General features: G+C 50.9%; 2 protein-coding genes and 1 gene segment (V, D, J or C); 2 read left to right on the top strand and 1 right to left on the bottom strand.

Moving 5' to 3' along the window:
* The first annotated feature begins 3526 nt into the window (after positions 1-3526).
* LOC106049788 (feather keratin Cos1-1/Cos1-3/Cos2-1-like) lies at positions 3527-3832 on the top strand. The gene has a single exon (XM_048056074.2). The coding sequence runs from the start codon at positions 3527-3529 to the stop codon at positions 3830-3832; it is 306 nt and encodes a 101-aa protein (XP_047912031.2).
* A 2281-nt stretch (positions 3833-6113) lies between these two features.
* Positions 6114-7634, bottom strand: LOC125181412 (T cell receptor alpha variable 1-2-like). The segment is given in 3 exon segments: positions 6114-6256; positions 6402-6707; positions 7494-7634. Coding segments are annotated over 3 exon segments (375 nt in total).
* Positions 7635-19840: 12206 nt separating this feature from the next.
* The window catches only part of LOC125181410 (feather keratin Cos2-3-like), a 1216-nt gene continuing 954 nt past the window's right edge, over positions 19841-20102 (top strand). The window contains exon 1 of the mRNA XM_048056072.2: positions 19841-19918. The gene's annotated coding sequence lies outside the window, so the exon portion shown is untranslated. The remainder of the gene's footprint in view (positions 19919-20102) is intronic.

Below are 20102 nucleotides of genomic sequence, written 5' to 3'. Positions count from 1 at the left end.
TATGTCTTGCTCTGCTTGCTTATTGTGATGAACATGGAGTGCTCTTGGGCCTTCAGCAATCAGGGTTGCTCTGTGTGTTTTGTTCTGTCCCTCAGGCACAGGCCTTGCACACAGGCTGGCTGAAGGTCTGGAGATAACCTGGTGGCTGGGATGCAAATCCAGTTCATTTACTGACTCATTAAGGAGAGAGAAGAACCCTGCAAATCTCTGTCAGAACTTCTTCTAGGGGTCTCTGGGCTGGACTGTTGACAAAGGCTTGAAGCAAGCTGCTTAGTCATGGGCTGGCAGGAATTTGCTGAGAGCAAGCTCCCACGGGGAGCCCTGGTTCCAAGCAGGATCTGCCAGCCCTGAAAGGGGAGAAAAACAGCCTTCGGTGGATCAGGTCAGCCAGTCAAGGTCAGCCCTCTCTGCACAGTTTTGCTCCTTCTCAGGAAAGAAGTTGTTCCTGTGTTTCTTCTTTTGCCTTTGTTGAGGGTAACTTCAGGATGTCTGCAAGTTCTCTGGTGCTCAGCTGTACTTCAAGGATGCCAAGGACCAGTTCCATGGCTGGCAGACATTTTTCCTGTCAGTGCTTAGCTGCCATCTGATGTCAGCACTTTCTAATTACAGACAGGTTACATCTGTAACAGCTCCCACCAGCAAGGCGCCTTGTCCTTGCTTGATTACAGCACTGTTTTCTTAGGATTCCACGTATGGCCCTGCTTGGTACAGCTTTGTCATGTCCAGAAGTAATCAACAGTGAAGGCAAGAGGGACGAGACAAAGGTGTGCTGGGGCATCCTTGGGGCAAAGACCTTTCGTTTTTCCTGGTGTCAGAGGAATATAATCAGCCACAGCTCCAAGAGAAAGTAACCAGTTTAGCCCAGGTGAAGGTATGGCACTGCCAGGGCTAAGGTGTGGGGTAGACCGCAAGAAAGAGACCCAGGCAGAGCTCTGACAAACATTTCTGGTTTGTTGGGATGGCCCATTGCCCTGGAATGGCTGGCCTGTGTTGCAATACCCTAACTGCTTGGTAATTCCTGGGGACATAGGTTTCTTAATTGCCCTACTCTTTATTGCCTACTCTGAAAGCCCCAGGAGACTGTTAGCAGTATATAAGCCTTGGGTGAAGTTCTGGGCACATGTCCTTGGCAAGTGGAGCTGCTTCTGCGTTTGCACAAGGGAGCTGAGCTTGGATGAAGCACCCACTAAGCTGAGCATCCCTCTGGCACAACTGGAAATCACTTTGCTGGTTGCACTCTGAAACCCCTGTGCTCAGAAATCCCTCAGGTGAAGGAGTGACAGATGTCCCCTTTGCCTTCAGGAGAACCAGCCTGACATGGGCTGAATGAGAATCTGTCCCCTCTGCGATGCATTTCTGAGACAATGCTGACAGGCGTCTACAGACAGGTGTGAGGAGATATGCCTGGCTCCGGCATTGACTCCCAGGAGGACCTGACATTGTCCAGAGGTGGAAATCCCTGACTGACAGGCACTATCAGGAGCATCGCAGCAGTGTGATTCTCCTGTACATCCCAAGGCACAAGACAGAGCAGACACGCTTGGAGACTGGGAGAGATCTCTGGCAGGCTTAAAAGATCCTTGAGGTTTCCACTTTTCCCCCGTTTCAAGCACAGGAGGAACAAACATCTGTTGGCCATGGCAGAAATAACACTGATTGTAACTTGAACACGACATGGTTGAATGTTCATACAAGGCAAAAAGAGCTCAACATCCTTATCAAGAGGAGGACATATGCTGAGAGAAAGAGGTACAGGACTTGAGAAACAACCTGTAGTGAAGGGGAAGAGTTCTGGGAAAGTAAGGGACACCCATGGCAGCTGAAGAAGCTGATATTGGAGTCTGAAAGAATGAGAGCAGTTTCTTGGTGTTGGTGATACTTTGTAGTTTTTATTTGCAGAATATGACCTTCTGCAAAAGTGGCTTCTGATATAGAAGACAAGCCCTCAGGGACTGTGAAGCAAAGAAGCAAAACATTCTGGTCAGAGGCTCCTTAAGGTCTATTTGTTCATCTGCTGGCAGGAACCTGACACAGCCTGGAAGGCCTGGCAGGGACAGTGGCAGTCTGCAGTGCATGCGGGGTTGTTCCTTCAGGTGTCCCTGACAGCTGGAGCATTCAGGTGTTCTGAAAGGTCTTTGGGGCCAGACACAGTGGAGCAGGCAGGTGCAGGCAAGGCAGGCAAGGGAGGAGGGAGCTAGTAGAGAAGACACAGGCATCAAGGAAACAGACTCACAAGTGTATGGCTGGTGGACATAGTTGTTCAATAAAAAGTATGGATTCGTTACATGGTGTGTAATGAGCCACTCCTCACACTAGGTCAAAGGATTTTTTCTTTCAGAATTACACAAGTCTGGGTACCTGGTGGCTTCCTTCAAAAGCTGTCACACCTAAGGACATTCCACACCACCCTTTTTAATATCCATTCCCAATACCTTTACATGTTTGTGCAATTCTGTAGCCCGCTATTGGTTACATAATTAGCATAGTGCTGACATGACAGAGTTGTTTTGCACATCCTCAGATACTCGCTGTGATAAGGGAATCTGCTGGAGTGCCCCATGCCCACCTGTGCTGGTGGCTGTCGTGACAGAAAAAAACTTTCATCACATTACAATCCTCTTCTACTTCTACCTTAATAAAACAGACATCCTAGCTCAAAGGAGGAGGAGGCAAAACAGGCCAGCAAGTTTTCAATGAGGGAAGTTTTAGGTGGGTTATGGTAACAGGCAGGAGCTGGGCCACCTGTGGCCAAAAGAGCTTCAAAGAGACCCTAAGGCGTCACCCAAGCTGACATCACTTGCCTTTACTGGACCCTTCCAGCAGGTGAGCTGAGTCTTCTGCCCACACTGACGTGTGTTGCCTGGAAATACTTGGGCCTCCCTACCTGCCACTCAGAAGTTGCCTTCTTTGGGGAAAAGGCATAAAGCAGGAAATGAAAAGCAGCAGCATCACAGGAAGGCAATGCAAAGCCCATATCATTAACTGGGATGTTTTGCATTCAAGAGGAGCTTGTCAGAAAATAGTCCCTGTTTCAAGGGATGCCTCTGGTCATGGGGCAGCCATGGTCCACTATAAAAGACAGCCCAGCTCTGTGTTCTCTCATCCACTTCTCTGGCCTTCTCCTCCTTAGGAACCAGGTGAGTGTGAAGCTTCTTCTTGTCCTCCTTATTCTCCAAAAGGACTCAGTGTTCAGTGGATCTCTCAGATGTAATCAGCTGTGTTCCATGCCATATCTTAGGGCTGCTGGTTGTGGGAGAGGGTAGTGGGAAAAGGTTTGTCATGGAGGGAGGTTCGACTTTACTATGATGGCTCCTGGGCTAGGGCCTAGCCTGTGGCCAGATAGGCCATGGTGGCTCCTTTTGGGCCCTGGCAGGATGAGGCCAAGAAGCCCTCACACATCCCTGCACAGCCTCCAGCACACAGCACTGCCTGTGCCTTGGTTCCATTAGGGTGTGGTGACAGGCTGCTCCTCATGCATCCCCATGTTAAGCTTCCTCCCTGTCCTCTCTCCCAGGTACACTGAGACATGTCCTGCTACGATCAGTGCCAACCGTGCCAACCCTGCGGCCCGACCCCGCTGGCCAGCAGCTGCAACGAGCCCTGCGTCAGGCAGTGCCAGAACTCCACCATTGTCATCCAGCCCTCTCCCGTGGTGGTGACCCTGCCCGGCCCCATCCTCAGCTCCTTCCCGCAGAACACCGCTGTGGGATCCTCCACCTCTGCTGCCGTTGGCAGCATCCTCAGCTGTGAAGGAGTCCCCATCAACTCTGGATGCTGTGACCTCTCCTGTATTGCCAGCCGCTACTGTGGCAGCAGGTGCCGTCCCTGCTAAAGATGCCAGACAGTGCCCCAGACCAGGACCCTAGGAACTCAGAACATGCTGCTGGACAAAAATGGACAGAAGAACAGACCTCGTGCTGTTGTATTAAGAGGAGCTGACCATCTCTGACTTGTCCTGTAATGACAGACAGGAAGGGGCCAGCCTGGCTTCTCTGACAACATGGCCAATGTCTACCTTACCTGTTTTCCACTCACTTTTTCTCTTTTCTTTGTTGTTCTCTGCTCCCCACCAAACTCTCTTGAAGGCCTTGGAAACCAGCCTGGATTGACCCGCAAGACTCTCTCCACTTGTGGGCCAGGTAGATGGATGCCCTGTGACAAGTCTGCCATAAGAAAAGCAGAACAGATATTTGTCTGCCCCTGTTGCAATCTACACTCAGGGCCTCCTCTTGGAGTCACCTTATTTTCCTTCTTAGACTGAATAAACACTTGCAGGAATCCTGAGTGTGTGCCTGTCTGTTCTTTCCATCTGCACAGAGATGGCTAAATGAGAAAGCCATTCTTTACTGGGAATTAGCCGGGGGCACTGCCTCGGTCCTCTGGGCATTGGAGGGTGGGGCACACTGCAGTGATTCATCTTTCAGGCACTGTCTCTTGAAGCTGAGGAAGACATCCCTAGTTCTTCCACAGCTAATGGAGACTTGTGAAGTCTCTGCATAGACATGGTCTGCTCATCTTGTAGGCCCCAGCTCTTGGGGAGGAGTGTTCCTCTTGCTTTGGATGGAGCTGTGCCAGGGATGGAGGCTCAGACAAAGATGTTCCCAAAGGATGGCAGAAATTGGGAATGGGTAATTTTCTTGGGGATGACCCTCTGTCACTACTCCACTTTCCCGTCTCCTCCAGCATCTGAACATGGGCAGCATACCAGGTCATGAAGAACAGGTACAGCTACCTTGAGAAGCCCTATCACCCTTCAGCACAGCACATGGCCCAGCTGTTGCCAATGTGCGAAGAGATGAGGGGATCCACAAGTTTGTAGTCCTGCCAGCTATGGCAGGCCACACACTGGAGCCCCCAGTCCCTGTGAACCCAACTCCTTTTTACATGAAGGCAGGCCCAGGACAGGGACGGGTGCCCAAACACTCATGGCTGTTCGGTCTTGTTTTCTTTTCCCCAAGCATGGATCAGCTTTCATCAGGCCAGGAAACTCAAAGGCCCCATAGGTGCCACAACCACACTGTGCTCCAGAAAAGACATTCTGTGAGTGCAAAAATCCATGGCACCACTGAGACATAGCAGTGAGAATGGGACCTGATTGTGCACTCAGAGGGATCTGTGTACAGGCTCTGAACGGCACAGGGCATGTACCAGCCCAACCACAGGGCACATGCTCCTCCTGAGCACTAAGCTACTCTGTCTTTGTGAGGATGAAGTTGCCCTTGTGCTCCATGCAGCACCTCTGCTACCAACACCCAAACCAGGGCCTTCCCACATCTGCACACCTCGGAGCCCTGTGGTGCTTTGCTTTCACACAGACTATTCACCTTGCCAGTGCCACAGGAACAGGATGGAGGATGAGGTTAGTGGTCCACGGGGTGAGGATGGGGGAACCTCTCCTCAGGCCTCGACCAAGGCTGAGTCTTGCGCTGCCTTCCCTGACAGCACAGTGGAGAAGAGGGCTCATCGATGCCCCCTGCTGGGAGCTTCCTGGGCTGAACTTTTCTTTCTGAGTTGCTTTGCTTCTTGCTCTTGCAAGCAGACAGAAGAGTTTCCTCAAGTTTGAGGACATCAAAACACCACATTCAGCATGGTCTGTGAGACAGAGGAGGCTTCATCAGCACAGCCATGTTTCTCCTGCCCGGTCTCAGCATTTGCAGCCTGCAGGACACCTGGCTTGTCCCAGACATGCAATCCCACACTGCTGTGGGAGCTGGTTGCTACAATACTGCTCCCTTTGCAGGAGATGTGGATGATAGATTTCCCCAGCTCCCTTGAAGAGATGGCAATGACCCCAGCATGTTGTAGGTCTTCATTTGTCTCTTGCTATAAATTGCTTACTGTGATGAACATGGAGAGCTCTTGGGCCTTTGGCACTAAGGGCTGCTCTATTTGTTCTGTCCCTTAGGCACAGGCTTTGGACATGAACTGGCTGAAGGTCTGGAGACAACCTGGTGGCTGGGATGCAAATCCAGTTCATTTACTGACTCATTGAAGAGAAAGAAGAACCCTGCAAATCTCTGTCAGAACGTCTTCTAGGGGTCTCTGGGCTGGGCTAGCTAGGACTTGAAGTAAGCTGCTTTATCATGCACTGGCAGGAATTTACTCACCCTGGTCCTGAAGGGCTGAGAGCAACCGCTGTGTAAGTCCTGGTTCCCAGCAGACTGCTCTACTCTGGAAGTCCAGGAAGGGAGAAAAACTGAGGTCCTGGTCAGCCAGTCGGGGTCAGCACTCTCTGCTCAGCCACAGACACCAGCCCCTTTGGGAAAGAGAATATGGCTGGCAGATATCAGGGTGAACAGGGGAAGAGCGCTGCCAGGGAAGAACTGAGGGCCCCATCCTAGAGCTCTGCCTTGCACAGACACATCCCCTCCCTTCCCAGGGTTATTGCTCAACCAGGGTACCTCTCTGCACCAGGGTGTCACGCACAGCACAGAGGTACAAGGCGCTGTCAGAGAGCTCGACTTCCTTCAGCTGCAGAACACTGTATTTCCCCGTGATGTTCAGCTCTGTGGTGAAACGGACGTTCTGCTTGGTGCCTGCTATTGCTTGATTTGAAATCAGCTGAGGGCCTTGGCCCTTCTTCTGCTGGTACCAAAGCAAGCCATTAAAGTAGGAGGTCTCGTATGTGCAAGTGGTCTGGAAGGCATTTCCCTGCTCTGTGGTGACTTGTCCTTCTTGCTGGGTGACAGACACCTGCCCCATGATTTCTGGAAGAAAGAGAAGGTCAGCAGCTCTGCAGGGAAGTCTCCAGGCAGGCAAACAGGAGTGGATTCAAACCTGTGGGGGATAAGGCTCCCTGTCCTTTGCTGGGCTGAAAGGTCCTGAGGCCCGGGCACAGCAGGGTGTTTTGGGGGCAGAGCTCAGAGCTCCCTGGCCAGAGCGGATCCTGAGGAGAGCTGTGCTGTGTGCCTGCTCCTCCTGCCTGCTCTCCTTCTGCCCAGAGGACCAGGGCACTGCCTGTCACCCACATACACAGCACCCTCCAGCCATTTGAGGTGCTTATGCAGCTACTGGGAAAAGGTTCAACCAGGGATGACATCCCTGTCATCTCAGGGGGTTCTGAGACCAACCAGTATACACAGGCTAGCTGAGTCATGGCAGGAGGGAGCCCTGACTGTGCAGACAAGCAGGAGGACATTGGAGGCCACAGCAGGAACATGTCAGGCAGAAGACAGACTGGACACGCTGGTAATGTCCATGGGAGGAGAGCTTTAATGTCCCTATACCCACTTGGACAGGATCTTGCTTCTTACTGTAGTAAAGGGAGAAATGTGGGACTGCAGAGATGGCTGCAATCTCCTCTGTTGACAGTAGGTGGACCAGAACAGAGAGGCAGAGAGAGATGCATTTAAAGGACAAAGAAAGCAGGAAGAGACAACTTTTTCCAACGTTTCCCTGTGATTCAAGAATTGTTCCCCACATAAACGTGGTAAGGTTAATGAGGGCTTCCTGAGGAAAGAAGATTTATGCCTTGATTAAAAGCCAGCACTTACCCAGCAGTTGCCCCAGGAAGGCAGTGAGGACGAGATACCCGCGGTGCATGCTGAGACCGACCCTCCTGTTTGCTGAGGGAGAGAGAGTCAGAAAAGCACCTCCCAGCCCCGAGAGAACAGAGCTGCCGGAAATGACTCTGCTGGGGGAACAAGGGGAGATTCAGTGACAAGAAATGTTCTGGTCTGACTGTGCCCAAAATGCTCCTTGGAGTTTCTCCCTCCTCCAGCAGGAGCAACCATTGAAGATTTTCACAATGAGTGGCCCTGGGAGCTGTGGGGGCCACATCATGGGAAGGGGCTGCTCTCATCTCCTCTCCCAGAGGGGTCCTCACCTCCTCAACTACAACTGCCTTCTCTTCTGCACGCACACTGCTTGGCCATAGCTGATGTCAGGGCAGTCTTGCCCACTGAGCTTGTTCTTTTTACCCTGGGGTCCTCTGCTCCATGAGGATGTTCCTGTGAGGAGAAGACACCTCGATTTCTCTCCCACATCCTCAGAAAGAAGGGAGGAACCATGCTACGCAGCAGCCCAGGGTTTCTGGCTGTGTCCTGTTCTGGTGGGATAACCCAGCATTTGCAAGAGGAACGAGGCTCCAGTGGGGTATGGGATGCGAAAAGCCCAGAGGGGACAAGGACAACCTGTTCCATAGGGTAAGGGGTGGGGAGTCAGCAGGGAAAAGGATGTGGGTTCAGTGGGTCACATGCACTCACACTGATGGGCCACAGGGGGCACCCACCCAGGGCTATGTCTGTGGCAGTCTTTGCTCCCCTGATGCTTGGCCCCCCTCTATCACCACCCCTAACACCTTGTCTGGCTTGGCAGCACCTAGCTAGTTGTATTGTCTTCCCCCATACCTCCCTCAGCACACCTCAAACGTGGAGCTCTCAGACACCCAAAGGAATGACACTCCAAGCCCTGCAGACCCCAGCTGTTCCTTTCAAACCCCCCAGGCAGTGTGAACGTTCTCCCTCACTCCAAAAAATATGTACCGCATAGAGCACTGAATCCACTTTCCTGATTGTTGTGGCTCGAAACAGAAGGAGACTGTTCATGGAGAAATTTGGGATCTGCATGGCAGCTCACCTGAGTAGCCACAGAGCTCTGCTGTTCTGTACAGTGGGGTTCTGTACAGGGGCTCTGGCCTTGTCCTGTTCTGGTGGGATAATCTAGCGTTTGCAACAGGAATCTAGCTCCAGTGGGGTGTGGGATGCCACAAGCCCAGAGGGGACAAGGACAACCTCTTCCATAGGGCAAGGGGTGGGGAGTCAACAGGGAAAAGGATGTGTGATCAGTGGGTCACCTCCACACACTGTGATGTGCCACTGGAGGCACCCACTTATGGTGGTTTTACTCAGGTGGGCAAATGAGCTCCACTACAACCACTCTCTCACTCCTGCTCTTCAAAGGGAAATACAATGAAAAGGGCTCAAGGGTTAAGATAAGGACAGGGAGATGACTCAGTAATTGTCGTGACAGGCAAAACAGTCTCAGCATATGGAGATTATAGAAATTTATTGCCTATTGCTAACAAGCTAGAGATGCGAGAAACAAAGAAAACAAACTAAAAACGCCTTCCCCCCATCCACACTCATCCACCTCCTCCCCCTGAGCGACACAGGGGAAAGGGGAAATGGGGGCTGCGGTCAGTCAATAACACTTTCACCTCTGTCACTACTTCATGGTCACTCTATTCTTCTGCTCCAAAATGGGGTCCCACCCATGTGTTGCTGTCCTTCCCTAACTGATCCTGCGTGGGCTTCCCACAGGCAGCAGCTCTTCAAGAACTGCTCCAATATGGGTCTGTACCACAGGGTTCCATCCATCAGGAGCACACTGCTCCAACATTGGTCCCCCATTGGCAGCAGCTCCTGCCAGGTCACCTTCTCCTGCATGAACTCCTCTTTACAGGCGACAGGTCCAGCCTGGAGTCTACTCCAGCGGGGGTTCTCCACCGGCCACAGCCTCCTTCAGGTCAGATCCACCTGCTCCACTGTGGTCTTCTCCATGGGCTACAGTGTGGAAACCTGCTCCAACATGGTACACCATGGGCTGCAGGCAAACAACCTGCTCCACCATGGTCCTCTCCACAGGCTGCAGGGGATATTCAGCTCTGGCTCATGGAGCACCTACTGCCCTCCTTCTTCACTGTCTGTAGGGGCTGTTTTTCACTCCTCACTCTCCCAGCTGCTGTTGTGTAACATTTTTTTTTCTTTCTATTTTTTACATCTGCTGTCACAGAGGCAAACAACATCACTTATTGGCTTGGCTTTGGGCAGCGGCTGGTCTCTTTGGAGCAGGCTGAACCTGGCCCTTATCTAACATGGGGCAGCTTCTGGGCTCTACTAACAGAAGCCATCCGTGCAGCCCTCTGCTACCAAAACCTTGCCACATAAACCCCCCTACACTACCCAAGGCCACACCCCTGGCAGTCTTTGCTTCCCTGATGCTTTGGCCCCATCTATCACTGTTCCTAACACCTTGTCTGGCTTGGCTGCACCCAGCTCCATCTTGCTGTCTTCCCCCACACCTCCCTCAGCACATCGTGAAGGTGGAGGACTCAAATACCCAAAGGAATGGCACGCTAAGCCCTGCAGACCCTGACCGTTCCTTTCAAACCCTCCAAGCAGTGTGAACATTTTCTCTCTCTCCAAAAATATGTACTGCATGGAGCAGTGAATCCACTTTCCTGCCTGTCGTGGCCTGAAACAGATTGTTCAAGGAGAAGTTTGGGATCTGCATGACAGCTCACCTGAGTAGGCACAGAGCTCTGCTGTGCCGTACAGAGCTGTGCTGTACACATCCTTTGGCAGGTGGCAAGGAGCTTGTGGCGAGTCTGTAGGAGCGAAGCAGGATGTTGTCATATAAACAGACTTTGGCTCAACAGCAGCATTGATGAATAGAGTTGTTCATTTCTGAGAAAAATCACACGAAATCCCAGAAGAGCTCCAAAGATGACAATGCCAGTGAATCTCAGCATGAGCAGGATGTGCAGCGTGTGCCTTTGTGGGAAACCACTGGGTACCCTGACTTGTGCAATTCTGAAATAAACAATTTCTCGACCTTTTGTGTAGTTTGGCTCATTGCACACCGGCTAACAAATCTGGACATCTTACCTGGTTGTGTCCCCTCCCAGCTTCTTCTGCACCTCCAGCCTCATTGGTGGGATGGTGGCATGAGAAATTGAAAATCCCTCGACTTAATGTAAGCGCTGTTCTGCAACAGCTAAAACATCTGTATCTTTGGCTGCTAATTCCCTTTTCAACCTTCTGTTTTCTTCCTCTAAACTTCCAGCCCATTCCTTCTCAATTTTCCACACTGCAGCTGACAACCAACACCTTCCTTCCTTTTCCCTTTCCTTACCTTACACATCTTTCCATGTATTAAGTTAATTCCCTGCAGCATTTGGATGGTGGCTTATTGACCTTAGCCTTTCCTGCTTTGGATATTGCCATCCATTTCCAAGAAAAACCTTTCACAGTGTGGCCCATTTGTCAAGGGAACTATTCATTATTCTAACAGAAGGATCCTGCTGCCTACTCACAATTCTGTCACCCAACACTACAGAACACAGGCAGGTTCTTTTGGGATCCTTGGCAGAATGAGGAGTGGTCAGAGTTTGTGGTTATAGTTAGAAATTTATTATTACATAAAAAAAAAAAAAAAAAAAAAAAAACAGCATAGCTTATCTACAGTTTCTAGTGCTTAGCATAGACTAGAGTTGCACTAAATTTTTAGAAGGCTCAGTTACACAAGTTTTTAGTCACCTTGACAGACCCTCTGCAGATCACCAATCACAATGTGATAAACTCACAGCCTGGAAACAGGCTTTACATAAAGGAACACCAGTTGCACACTCAGTCCTCAGACGAAAAAGACAATGGTGGAGGCATCCCTGGCCAGCAAGGATCACAAGTTTTACCATCCAGCAGCAGTCCTGGACTAAGTCCCACTTAGGTCTTGCTGCTGCCTGATTTTATAGACAGGGCGTGCTGTGCTGTTAACCTTCCCTGCTCTCAGACAGGTGTCACCATCTCCTGGCAAAACAGAACCTGGGTATTGATAACCCTGATGGGCTTAATCCCCCTGTCAATAGCCGCCCCCCACACCCTCTTGGTGACTCAGCACTGGGGGCTTGATAACACTGGTGTCCCTTCTCACCACAGCAATGGGTGTCTCCACACACTGGGGCCATTGAGATGGAGAGACAAGGGGGCAGGGGTGCGCATTAACAGCCCCCTTCCACATTATGGATATTTGCCTTACTGTTGGTTATGCTAACCACACTGCCAGGCATCAGGAGCAGGGGCTGCCACTCACACCTGGCTCACCACAAGCCCCACGTGTCCTTGCTGGGCAGGCTCAGCTCAGAGCTCCATGCAAACTGTGATGAGAGGGAGCTGCTCCTCACAGCACAAGCACCTTCCTGTATAAAGCTGCATGCTGCAGGCACCAGCGTGGGCTCAGTGCACACAGGTAGACAGCGCTGTCCTGGAGCTTGGCATCTTGCACGTGGAGAAGCACCTGAGAGTTCTCCATGGAGAGCACAGAGGAGATCCTTCCGGAATGCACATGAGGCTTGAACTTGCTCACCTGCAGCAAGAACTGAGGGGACTGGGTCGGGCGCTGCTGGTACCAGAAGATGTAGGGAAGAGAGCTGCTGGTGGAGAAATTGCAGTGCAGAGTTGTGTTGTGTCCCACCTGGATGGTGGTTTCTTGTGAAAACTGCAGCACAGAGTCCTTCTGTGTATGACCTGCAAAGCCAGAACAGCATCTCAGCACTGCTTGAAGGTCTATCTGTTCTCCCTCTCTCTCTCCTGTGTCTCTCATTTCACCAACTTGCTCACTGTCTCATCTCTCCATCTCCCTTTTCAGGGGCTGTAAAATGCTGAGCTAAATACACATGCACTCTTCTTTCTGCAGATGCTATTCAATTCCCATACCTAAGTCTGTCAGCTTACCTGCTTTTTAGCAGTATCTCACCAGGCTTTGAGTCTATGTGTTCTCTCTGTCCCTCAGCTCTATTAATAGTTTGTCTCTCTTCCCGCATGCAGCACAAGAGATGAGCCATTCCTGCCCTACCTCACTTCATCATTTCTTATTGCAAAATTTAATCCATACTTCACACAATGTGATGTGTCCTTGCTTTGTCCTCATGTAGCATCTCTGTTCTTGCATGGACTTAGCCTTCTTTCCACGTCTACCGAGGATTACATTCATGCAGATGGCATTTTCTCCAGCACATCTAGGAGGGCACAAGCTCCTATCTAGCATTCTGATCTTTTCCCTAGCAGCAACCTCTCTTTCACCATACATACCTATGAACGATGCATGTAAGAATGCTAGGCATCTGCAAAGGAAACGTGCAGAAGCTTATTCATCCCTGTACACTCGTTGCTCCTGACATCTCCCAGACTGATTCCTGTACCTGTCTGCAGCCCCTGATCTCCCTACAGAAAGCACTTGCAGTTCTTCCAGGGAGGCAGGACTCCAATTTCCCCCCTCCAGAAATGATGGGATGCCATCTTGCCCCTAGCTTGCCCTCCTGAAAGTCACATCTCACCAAAGTCTGACAGTGCCATCAAGGCTGCCAGAAAAAGCAGGACCATGTCACGCTCTCGCCTTCACAGGGTGCCCACGGAGTGCCTGGAAAGAGGGAGCTCAAGCTTGCGAGTTCACTTCCCCCTCTGCCAGCTCAAAGCAGCCTCTGAACCTCAGCACAGAGGGTGGAGCAAAGCTCTCCCCCTGCTGCTCCTTGGGGCTCACCTCTGCCACAGCGAGGCTCGCAAGAGAGGGATGGACTAGTGGTTAAAGCAGTCAGAAAGGAATCCAGCCAATCTTTGCTGTGCCCCAGGTTCCCTATGGCTAGGCACAGGTTGTTCAGCACTGCGAGCTTCACACTTGCACAGTCAGCTGAAGGCTTCTGAAGGCCACTTGGTCAGCGGTAAGGCAAAAGGACACCAACATGGCCACTGTGTGCTTCCCTCTCTTTGCCCCTCCTTGAATGGGGCAGCCCCAGCAAGAGGCAACTGTCCTCAGTGGCCTCCCCCTGCCATGCAGAACCCAGCCAGACACAGAGGCCTGCATCTACCTCTGCTGTCAACGGAGAAGGGATGACTTCTGCTGCCCTTGTCCTCTTCTTCCCTAGGGGCTGTCTGGATGGAGGTAGGGCCAGGCACAGACAAAGGCACCTAGACCCAGGTGCCCAACTTTCTCTGCCCATCTGGTTATCCTTCACCTCTTCCCTGGGCAAGATGGAAGGCTCTGCAAGGAAACATCTCTATTGACAGTGCCTGCTGCAGAAAGCCCTCGCCACCCCCCCCTCCTCCTCCCAGGGAGAGCCACACTCTCACGCTGGCAGAGAAGGACGCCCCACCACAGCCCTCTGCTCAGCAGTCAGCACCTCTGCACACACAGACAGGAGTGAATCCTGCACCATGGGCACACCTTCAACGGCGCTGACTAGTGCAGCAAACTCCTCAACGCCTCAGTCCTTTGTCAAAATCCAAGGTTCCAAAAGATGTCACTAGAGGCAGTGTCCAGCACAGACATTTGTGGCATTGCCAGGACGTCATCTCAGCGCCAGAGGTGCTGGATTTGGGCTGGGACAAAGCCTGTACAACAAGCTCCTGAAACGAGACCACTGCAGAAAACGGAGGAAACCCAGCGTGGCTGTTCCGATGCTCCCTCGGGCCCGTGCTGTTTAACTCCGGGCCCTGCAAGGGGACTTCCAAGCACCGGCAGCGCCCCCACGTGGCTCCGGCTGTGGCTGTGCCCCCGCCTCGCCCCCGCCCCACCTGCCCGGCCCCACGCACTGCGGGGCACCCCCTGACCCCCCCAGCTCCGCAGGCCGTTGGCTGCCTTTGCTGCAAGGGCGCGCTGCTGGCTCGTGTGCAGCTGAGTGCCTCCAACACCCCACAGCCTTTCCTGCGGGTCTGCTTCCTTGGCAGCCAGCCCCCACCCCGCATTACTCTGGGGGTGCTTCCTGCCCAAGAGGAAAATCCTTTTCTTTGCTCCTTTGCACCGTCATGAGGTCCTGGTCATCCCCTTTCTCTAGCTTGCCCATGTTCTCTGAAGCCAAAGAAACAGCTCAACAGAGACCAGCCCTGCAGAGAGGGATCTTTTTTTTCTTTTTTTTTTGTTTTTTTTTTTTTTTGGATAGCAAGCTGAATATGAACCAGCAGTGTGCACTGGCAGCCAGAAGGGCCAACCATATGCTGGGGTGCATGAAGCACGGCATCGCTAGTCGGTCAAGGGACGTGATTGTCCTGCTCTACTCTGCACTGGTGTGGCTTCACCTCGAGTACTATGTGCAGTTCTGGGCACCACAGTACAAAAAGGACATGAAATTGTTGGAGAGTGTCCAGCAAAGGGAAACTTAGATGGTGAAGGACCTATAGGGGAAGACTTACGAGGAGCGGCTGACGTCACTTGGCCTGTTCAGCCTGGAAAAGAGGAGGCTGAGGGGAGACCTCATCGTGGCCTACAGTTTCCTCACTAGGGGAAGTGGAGGGGCAGGCCCCGATCTATTCTCTCTGGTGACCTGCAATAGGACCTGAGGGAATGGAGTCAAGCTGTGACAGGGGAGGTTTAGGCTGGATATCAGGAAGAGGTTCTTCGCTGAGAAAGTGTTCACGCACTGGAACAGGCTCCCCAGGGACGCAGTCACAGCACCAAGCCTGTCAGAGTTTAAGAAATACTTGTACTATGCTCTCAGTCATATGGTCTGAAGTTTTGGGTAGACCTGTGTGGAGCCCGGAGCTGGACTTGATGATCCTTATGGGTTCCTTCCAACTCAGGATATTTTACGATTCTATAAGCCCAGTCGTGACCTACGCTGTCACCACATGTGTGCCCCGGTTGGGGGCCATGCACAAACTGGTCGTGGGTGCCCTCTTCTGACTGGTGTGGCCTTAATGAAAGCATTCAGCAGGACTGGATATCTCTGGCATTGCCAGCTGCTGCTCAGGCAGAAGGTGCCCTTCATACCAAAGCTGCTGGCCCAGGGCCCTTGGGAAGGGCTCACAGGAACATGGTGCTTGATGGACAGCCACACTGAGGCACTCCAAATAGTGTTACCCTGAATTAAACCGAAGATCCAAACTGTCCTGATATAGTCCTTTTGGGGGCCTGACATTGACAGTAGCAGAGGGTGATCGTTGCAGTGTGAGGAAAAGGAATGCTCAGGAGAGAGGAGCTGAGTTTCAGTGCCTCTTCCCTCATGTCCTGGTTTCAGCCAGGATAGAGTTAATGTTCCTCCTAGTAGCTGGTAGTGTGCTGTGTTTGGGATTCAGGATAATAATGTGGATACCACGCTGATGTTTTAATTGTTTCAGAGCAGTGCTTACACTAAGCCAAGGACTTTTCAGCTTCTCACACTGTCCTGCCAGTGGGCAGCCTGGGCGTGCAGCAGGAGCTGGGAGGGGACAGAACCAGGACAGATGATCCAAACTGGCCAAATGGATATTCCGTACCATAGGACATCATGCTGAGCAATTAATATGGGGTGGCTGGCCAGAGAGCGGGGACCACTGTTCAGGGATAGGCTGGACATCAGTCATCTGGTGGTGAGCAATTGCACTGTGCATCACTTGTTTTGTACATTATTATTATTATTTTCCTTTCTTTTCTGTCCTAATAAACTGTCTTTATCTCAACCAACAAGCTTTCACTTTTTTTTTTCGATTCTCTCCCCCATCCCACAGAGGAGGGCAGGAGGGTGAGCGAACTGCTGTGTGGTGCTTAGCTGCTGGCCGGGTTAAACCACAACACCTGGACAGATCTTTGCCAGGCTGGTGCCTTCTCCATCCTGCTGCACTTAGGCTCCTCCTGACCCTGGGAACCTGCTCCTCTGCAGGACTCATGCACAGAGCAGGGGACAGCGCTGCCACTGTGCACATTCCCTCGTGATGAGGGGCAAACAAGGACACACACACGTGCTCATCTATACCTTCATGGAGTCATGCACAAATCTGTGCACCCACATGCGTTCACACAAAGCCAGCTGCACACAGGTTGTCAAAAGACAAGAACAGATGCGTGAACACAAGCAACCAGACACTCAGGTGAGTACACAAAGTGAGCTTACGAGGAGAGATGCTATGCTGGACCTTGTTCTCACAGCAAGTGGGGCTGATATCATCTGAATCTCAAGGGCAGCCTTGGCTGCAGTGACCATGAAATGGTGGAATTTAGGATCCTGAGCACAGCGAGGAGGGAACACAGAAAGCTTGCTGCACTGGACTTTGGGAGAGCAGACGTTGTCCTCCTCGGGGATCTCCTTGGTAGAGTACCATGATACAAAGCCCTGGAGGGAACAGAGGCCTAAGAAAGCTGGTTAATATTCAAGGATCACCTCCTCCAAGCTCAGGAGTGATGCATCCCAACAAAGAGGGAGTCAGGCAAAATGCCAGCAAGCTGCATGGATGAACAAGGAGCAACTGGTAAACTCTACGAGAAAAAGGAGGCCTACAGAGGGTGAAATCTAGGACAGATGGCCCAGGAGGAGCACAGAAAAATCATCAGAGCAGCCAGGGATCAGGTTAGGAAAGCTAAAAGCCCTATTAGAATTTAATTTGGCCAGGGACATCAAGGGCAACAAGAAAGGCTTCTATAGGTATGTCAGTGTTAAAAGGAACAGTAGGGAAATTGTGGGCCCTCTCCAGAAGGAAATGGAAAACCTGGTTACTCAGGATGTGGTGAAGTCTGAGTTACCCAATGACTTTTTTACTTCAGCCCTCACCATAAAGAGCTCTAGCCACCTAGCCCAAGTCCCAGAAGGCAAAGGAAGGAACTAGGAGAATGAAGAACCACTCACCATACGGGAAGATCAGGTTCAAGACCAGCTGAGGAACATGGAGGTGCACAAGTCCATGGGACCTGATGAGGTGCATCTGTGGGTCCTAAGGGAAGTGATGGATGATGTTGCCAAGCTACTGTGCATCCTAATTGAGAAGACAAAGGGAACTACATGCCATCCAGCCTCACCTCTGTGACCCGCAAGATCATGGAGCAGATCCTCCTGGAAACTATGCTCAGGCACACAGAAAATAAGGAGGTGATTGGTGAAAACAAACATGGCTTCACTAGGGGCAGATTGTGCCTGACAAATCTGGTGGTTCTTTTACAATGGTGGATGGGGAAGAGCAATTGACATCATCTACCTGGACTTGTGCAAAGTATTTGACACCATCCAGCACAACATCCTTCTCTCTGAGCTGGGGAGACATGGATTTGACAGATGGAATGCTCAGCGGATAAGGAATTAGCTGCATGGACGCACTCAGACCATGCAGCTAATGGACCCTTGGTATCCTTCAAGGGTCTGTACTGGGACCGGTATTAGTTAATATCTTTCTTGGGGACATGGAGTGTGGCACTGAGTGGCACTCAGAAAGTTTGTTGATGATACCAAGAGGTGCATTTGACACATTAGAGGGAAGGGATTCCATTCATGGAGACCTAGACAGGCTTGAGAAGTGGGCCCATGCGAGTCTCATGAGGTTCAACAAGGCCAAGTGCAAGGTCCTTCATGTGGATTAGGGCAATTCCAATCACAAATACAAACTGGGCTGAGAATGGGTTGAGAGGAGCCCTGAAGAGAAGGTCTTGGTGTATGTGTTTGATGAAAAATTCAACATGAGCTGGAAAAGTACAGTTAGAGCCCAGAAAGCTAACCGTAATCTCAGCTGCATTGAAAGAGGCGTGAGCAGCAGGTGAAGGGAGGTGATTCTCCCCCTCTACTTTGCTCCAGGAAGACACCAACTGGAGTGCTGCATTCAGCTCTGAGGCCCCCAGCATAAGAAAGACATAAACTTATTAGAGCAGGTCCAAAGGAAGGCCACAAAGATGATCAGAGGGCTGGAGTACATCAAGGGGTAATAATTTTAAACTAAAAGAGAGTAGATTTAGATAAGTTAATAGGAAGAAATTGTTTACTATGAGGGTGATGATAGAGAGGAAGAGGTTGCCCAGAGAACTTGTGATTGCCCCATCCCTAGAAATATTCAAGGCCAGTTTAGGTGGGTTTTACATGGCAAGGTTTTGGTCGGAGGAGCTGGAAGAGGGTGGATGTGGGGAAGGTGTGACAATGAGCACACAGACTCCAATGCAAGTTGCAAGCAAAGGAAAAGAACTTTTTATTGTCTCTACCTCTGCTCTTCTATATCTGCCCTGAGATAGCACAATACCATGGAAACCTCCTAGTGACAGAATACAGCCTATGAGCACTTTGTTATTTTCTCACTGCCCAAGGTTAAGCAATCTCATGGTAGCGCTTATATTACAAAAACAACCTTTTGGTGTTCCCTGCTTCCTCCTAATCATCACGTTCCCAGGGCTTTCTGCTGACCAAAGCGATAAGACTTTGGTGGCTATCCAAGTTCGTATATGCCTCTGGCTCAAGAGAAGGTGGTTTTAGTTTGTTTCCTTTGTTTCTCACTTCTCTAGCTTGTTAGGCAATACATTTTCTTAATCTCACTATGTTGAGTCTGTTTTGTCCATAACAACAATTTTTGAGTGATTTCCCTGACCTTATCTCAAACCTTGAGCTCATTTCATTGTATTTTCTCCCCTTTCTCTTTGAGGAGGGCAAGTGAGAGAGCGGCTGTGGTGGTGTTCAGATGCAGAGCTAGGTAACACCACCTCAGCCACATTGGATGGGGTTCTGGGTAGTCTATTCCAGTGGAAAGTATTCATGCACATGGCAAGGGGGTTTGATCTAGATGACCTTTAAGGTTCCTTCCAAAGAACGACGTTATATGATTCTGCCATTCTGTGATTCTACGGCATCGTTTATGAACTTACAGACTGCACAGAGAAGGGCAGAGTCAAAAACAGAAAGAATGTTAATTCTGGAGAGCAGTGTAAATGGGGATAGGATCAAAAGCCAGTACAACAAATCACACACTAGGGGATGTAACAAGGGACCATCAGAGTGAGATGAGGTGGAAAGGAAAAGGAAGGATGTCAAATATCTTCATGCATAGGAGCTCTTGGGCATTCTTCTGAGACTTGGTGGAGCTTCCTCCTCAGAATACCACTTCAAACATCCCCGACAATGTCACCCAGACAGACATCACATGACTGCTCGGGACACATCCAGCACTTGAGATGAGTATTCTGCCCTCACAGATGCATTCCTGCCCTAGAAATCCTTGAATGTTTCATCCCAGCACTCTAAAGAAGCCTTCACTGGGGCATGGCCATGACCTAAAATCTGGAAATGAAAAGGAAGCAGTGCAGGAAACCAACACACAGCCCATATCATTTGTCGGGATGGTTTGCATTCAAGATGAGCTTGTCAGAAAAATTGTTACCTCTTGCAAGGGAGACTCTGGGTCTGTGGCAATGAAGTACCAGTATAAAAGGCAGCTCAGCTCCCTGCTCTCTCATCCAATTCTCTCACCTCCTCCTCCTTGGGAACCAGGTGAGTCTGAAGCCCTCTCTCCTCCTCTTCTGAACTAGAAGGGATCTTGCATCAATAGACATCACATCCAATGGTGGCTCAGTGCTATGGAGTCCAGTGCCTTGGAGTTCTTTGCCATGGAAGAGGGGTGGATAGAGAAGTTCTGTGTAGAGAGAGGTTGGGAAAGGGGTCTGAGGCGGCTTTT

This window comes from Anser cygnoides, chromosome 22 (genome assembly GCF_040182565.1).
Source record: "Anser cygnoides isolate HZ-2024a breed goose chromosome 22, Taihu_goose_T2T_genome, whole genome shotgun sequence".
Lineage (NCBI taxonomy): Eukaryota > Metazoa > Chordata > Aves > Anseriformes > Anatidae > Anser > Anser cygnoides.
The sequence above is the reverse complement of the archived record's forward strand: the minus strand, read 5'-3'. Positions and strand labels throughout refer to the sequence as shown.

Excerpts from the sequence above, each read along its gene's own strand:
- LOC106049788 (XM_048056074.2), top strand. The coding sequence starts at position 3,527 with ATGTCCTGCTACGATCAGTGCCAACCGTGCCAACCCTGCGGCCCGACC.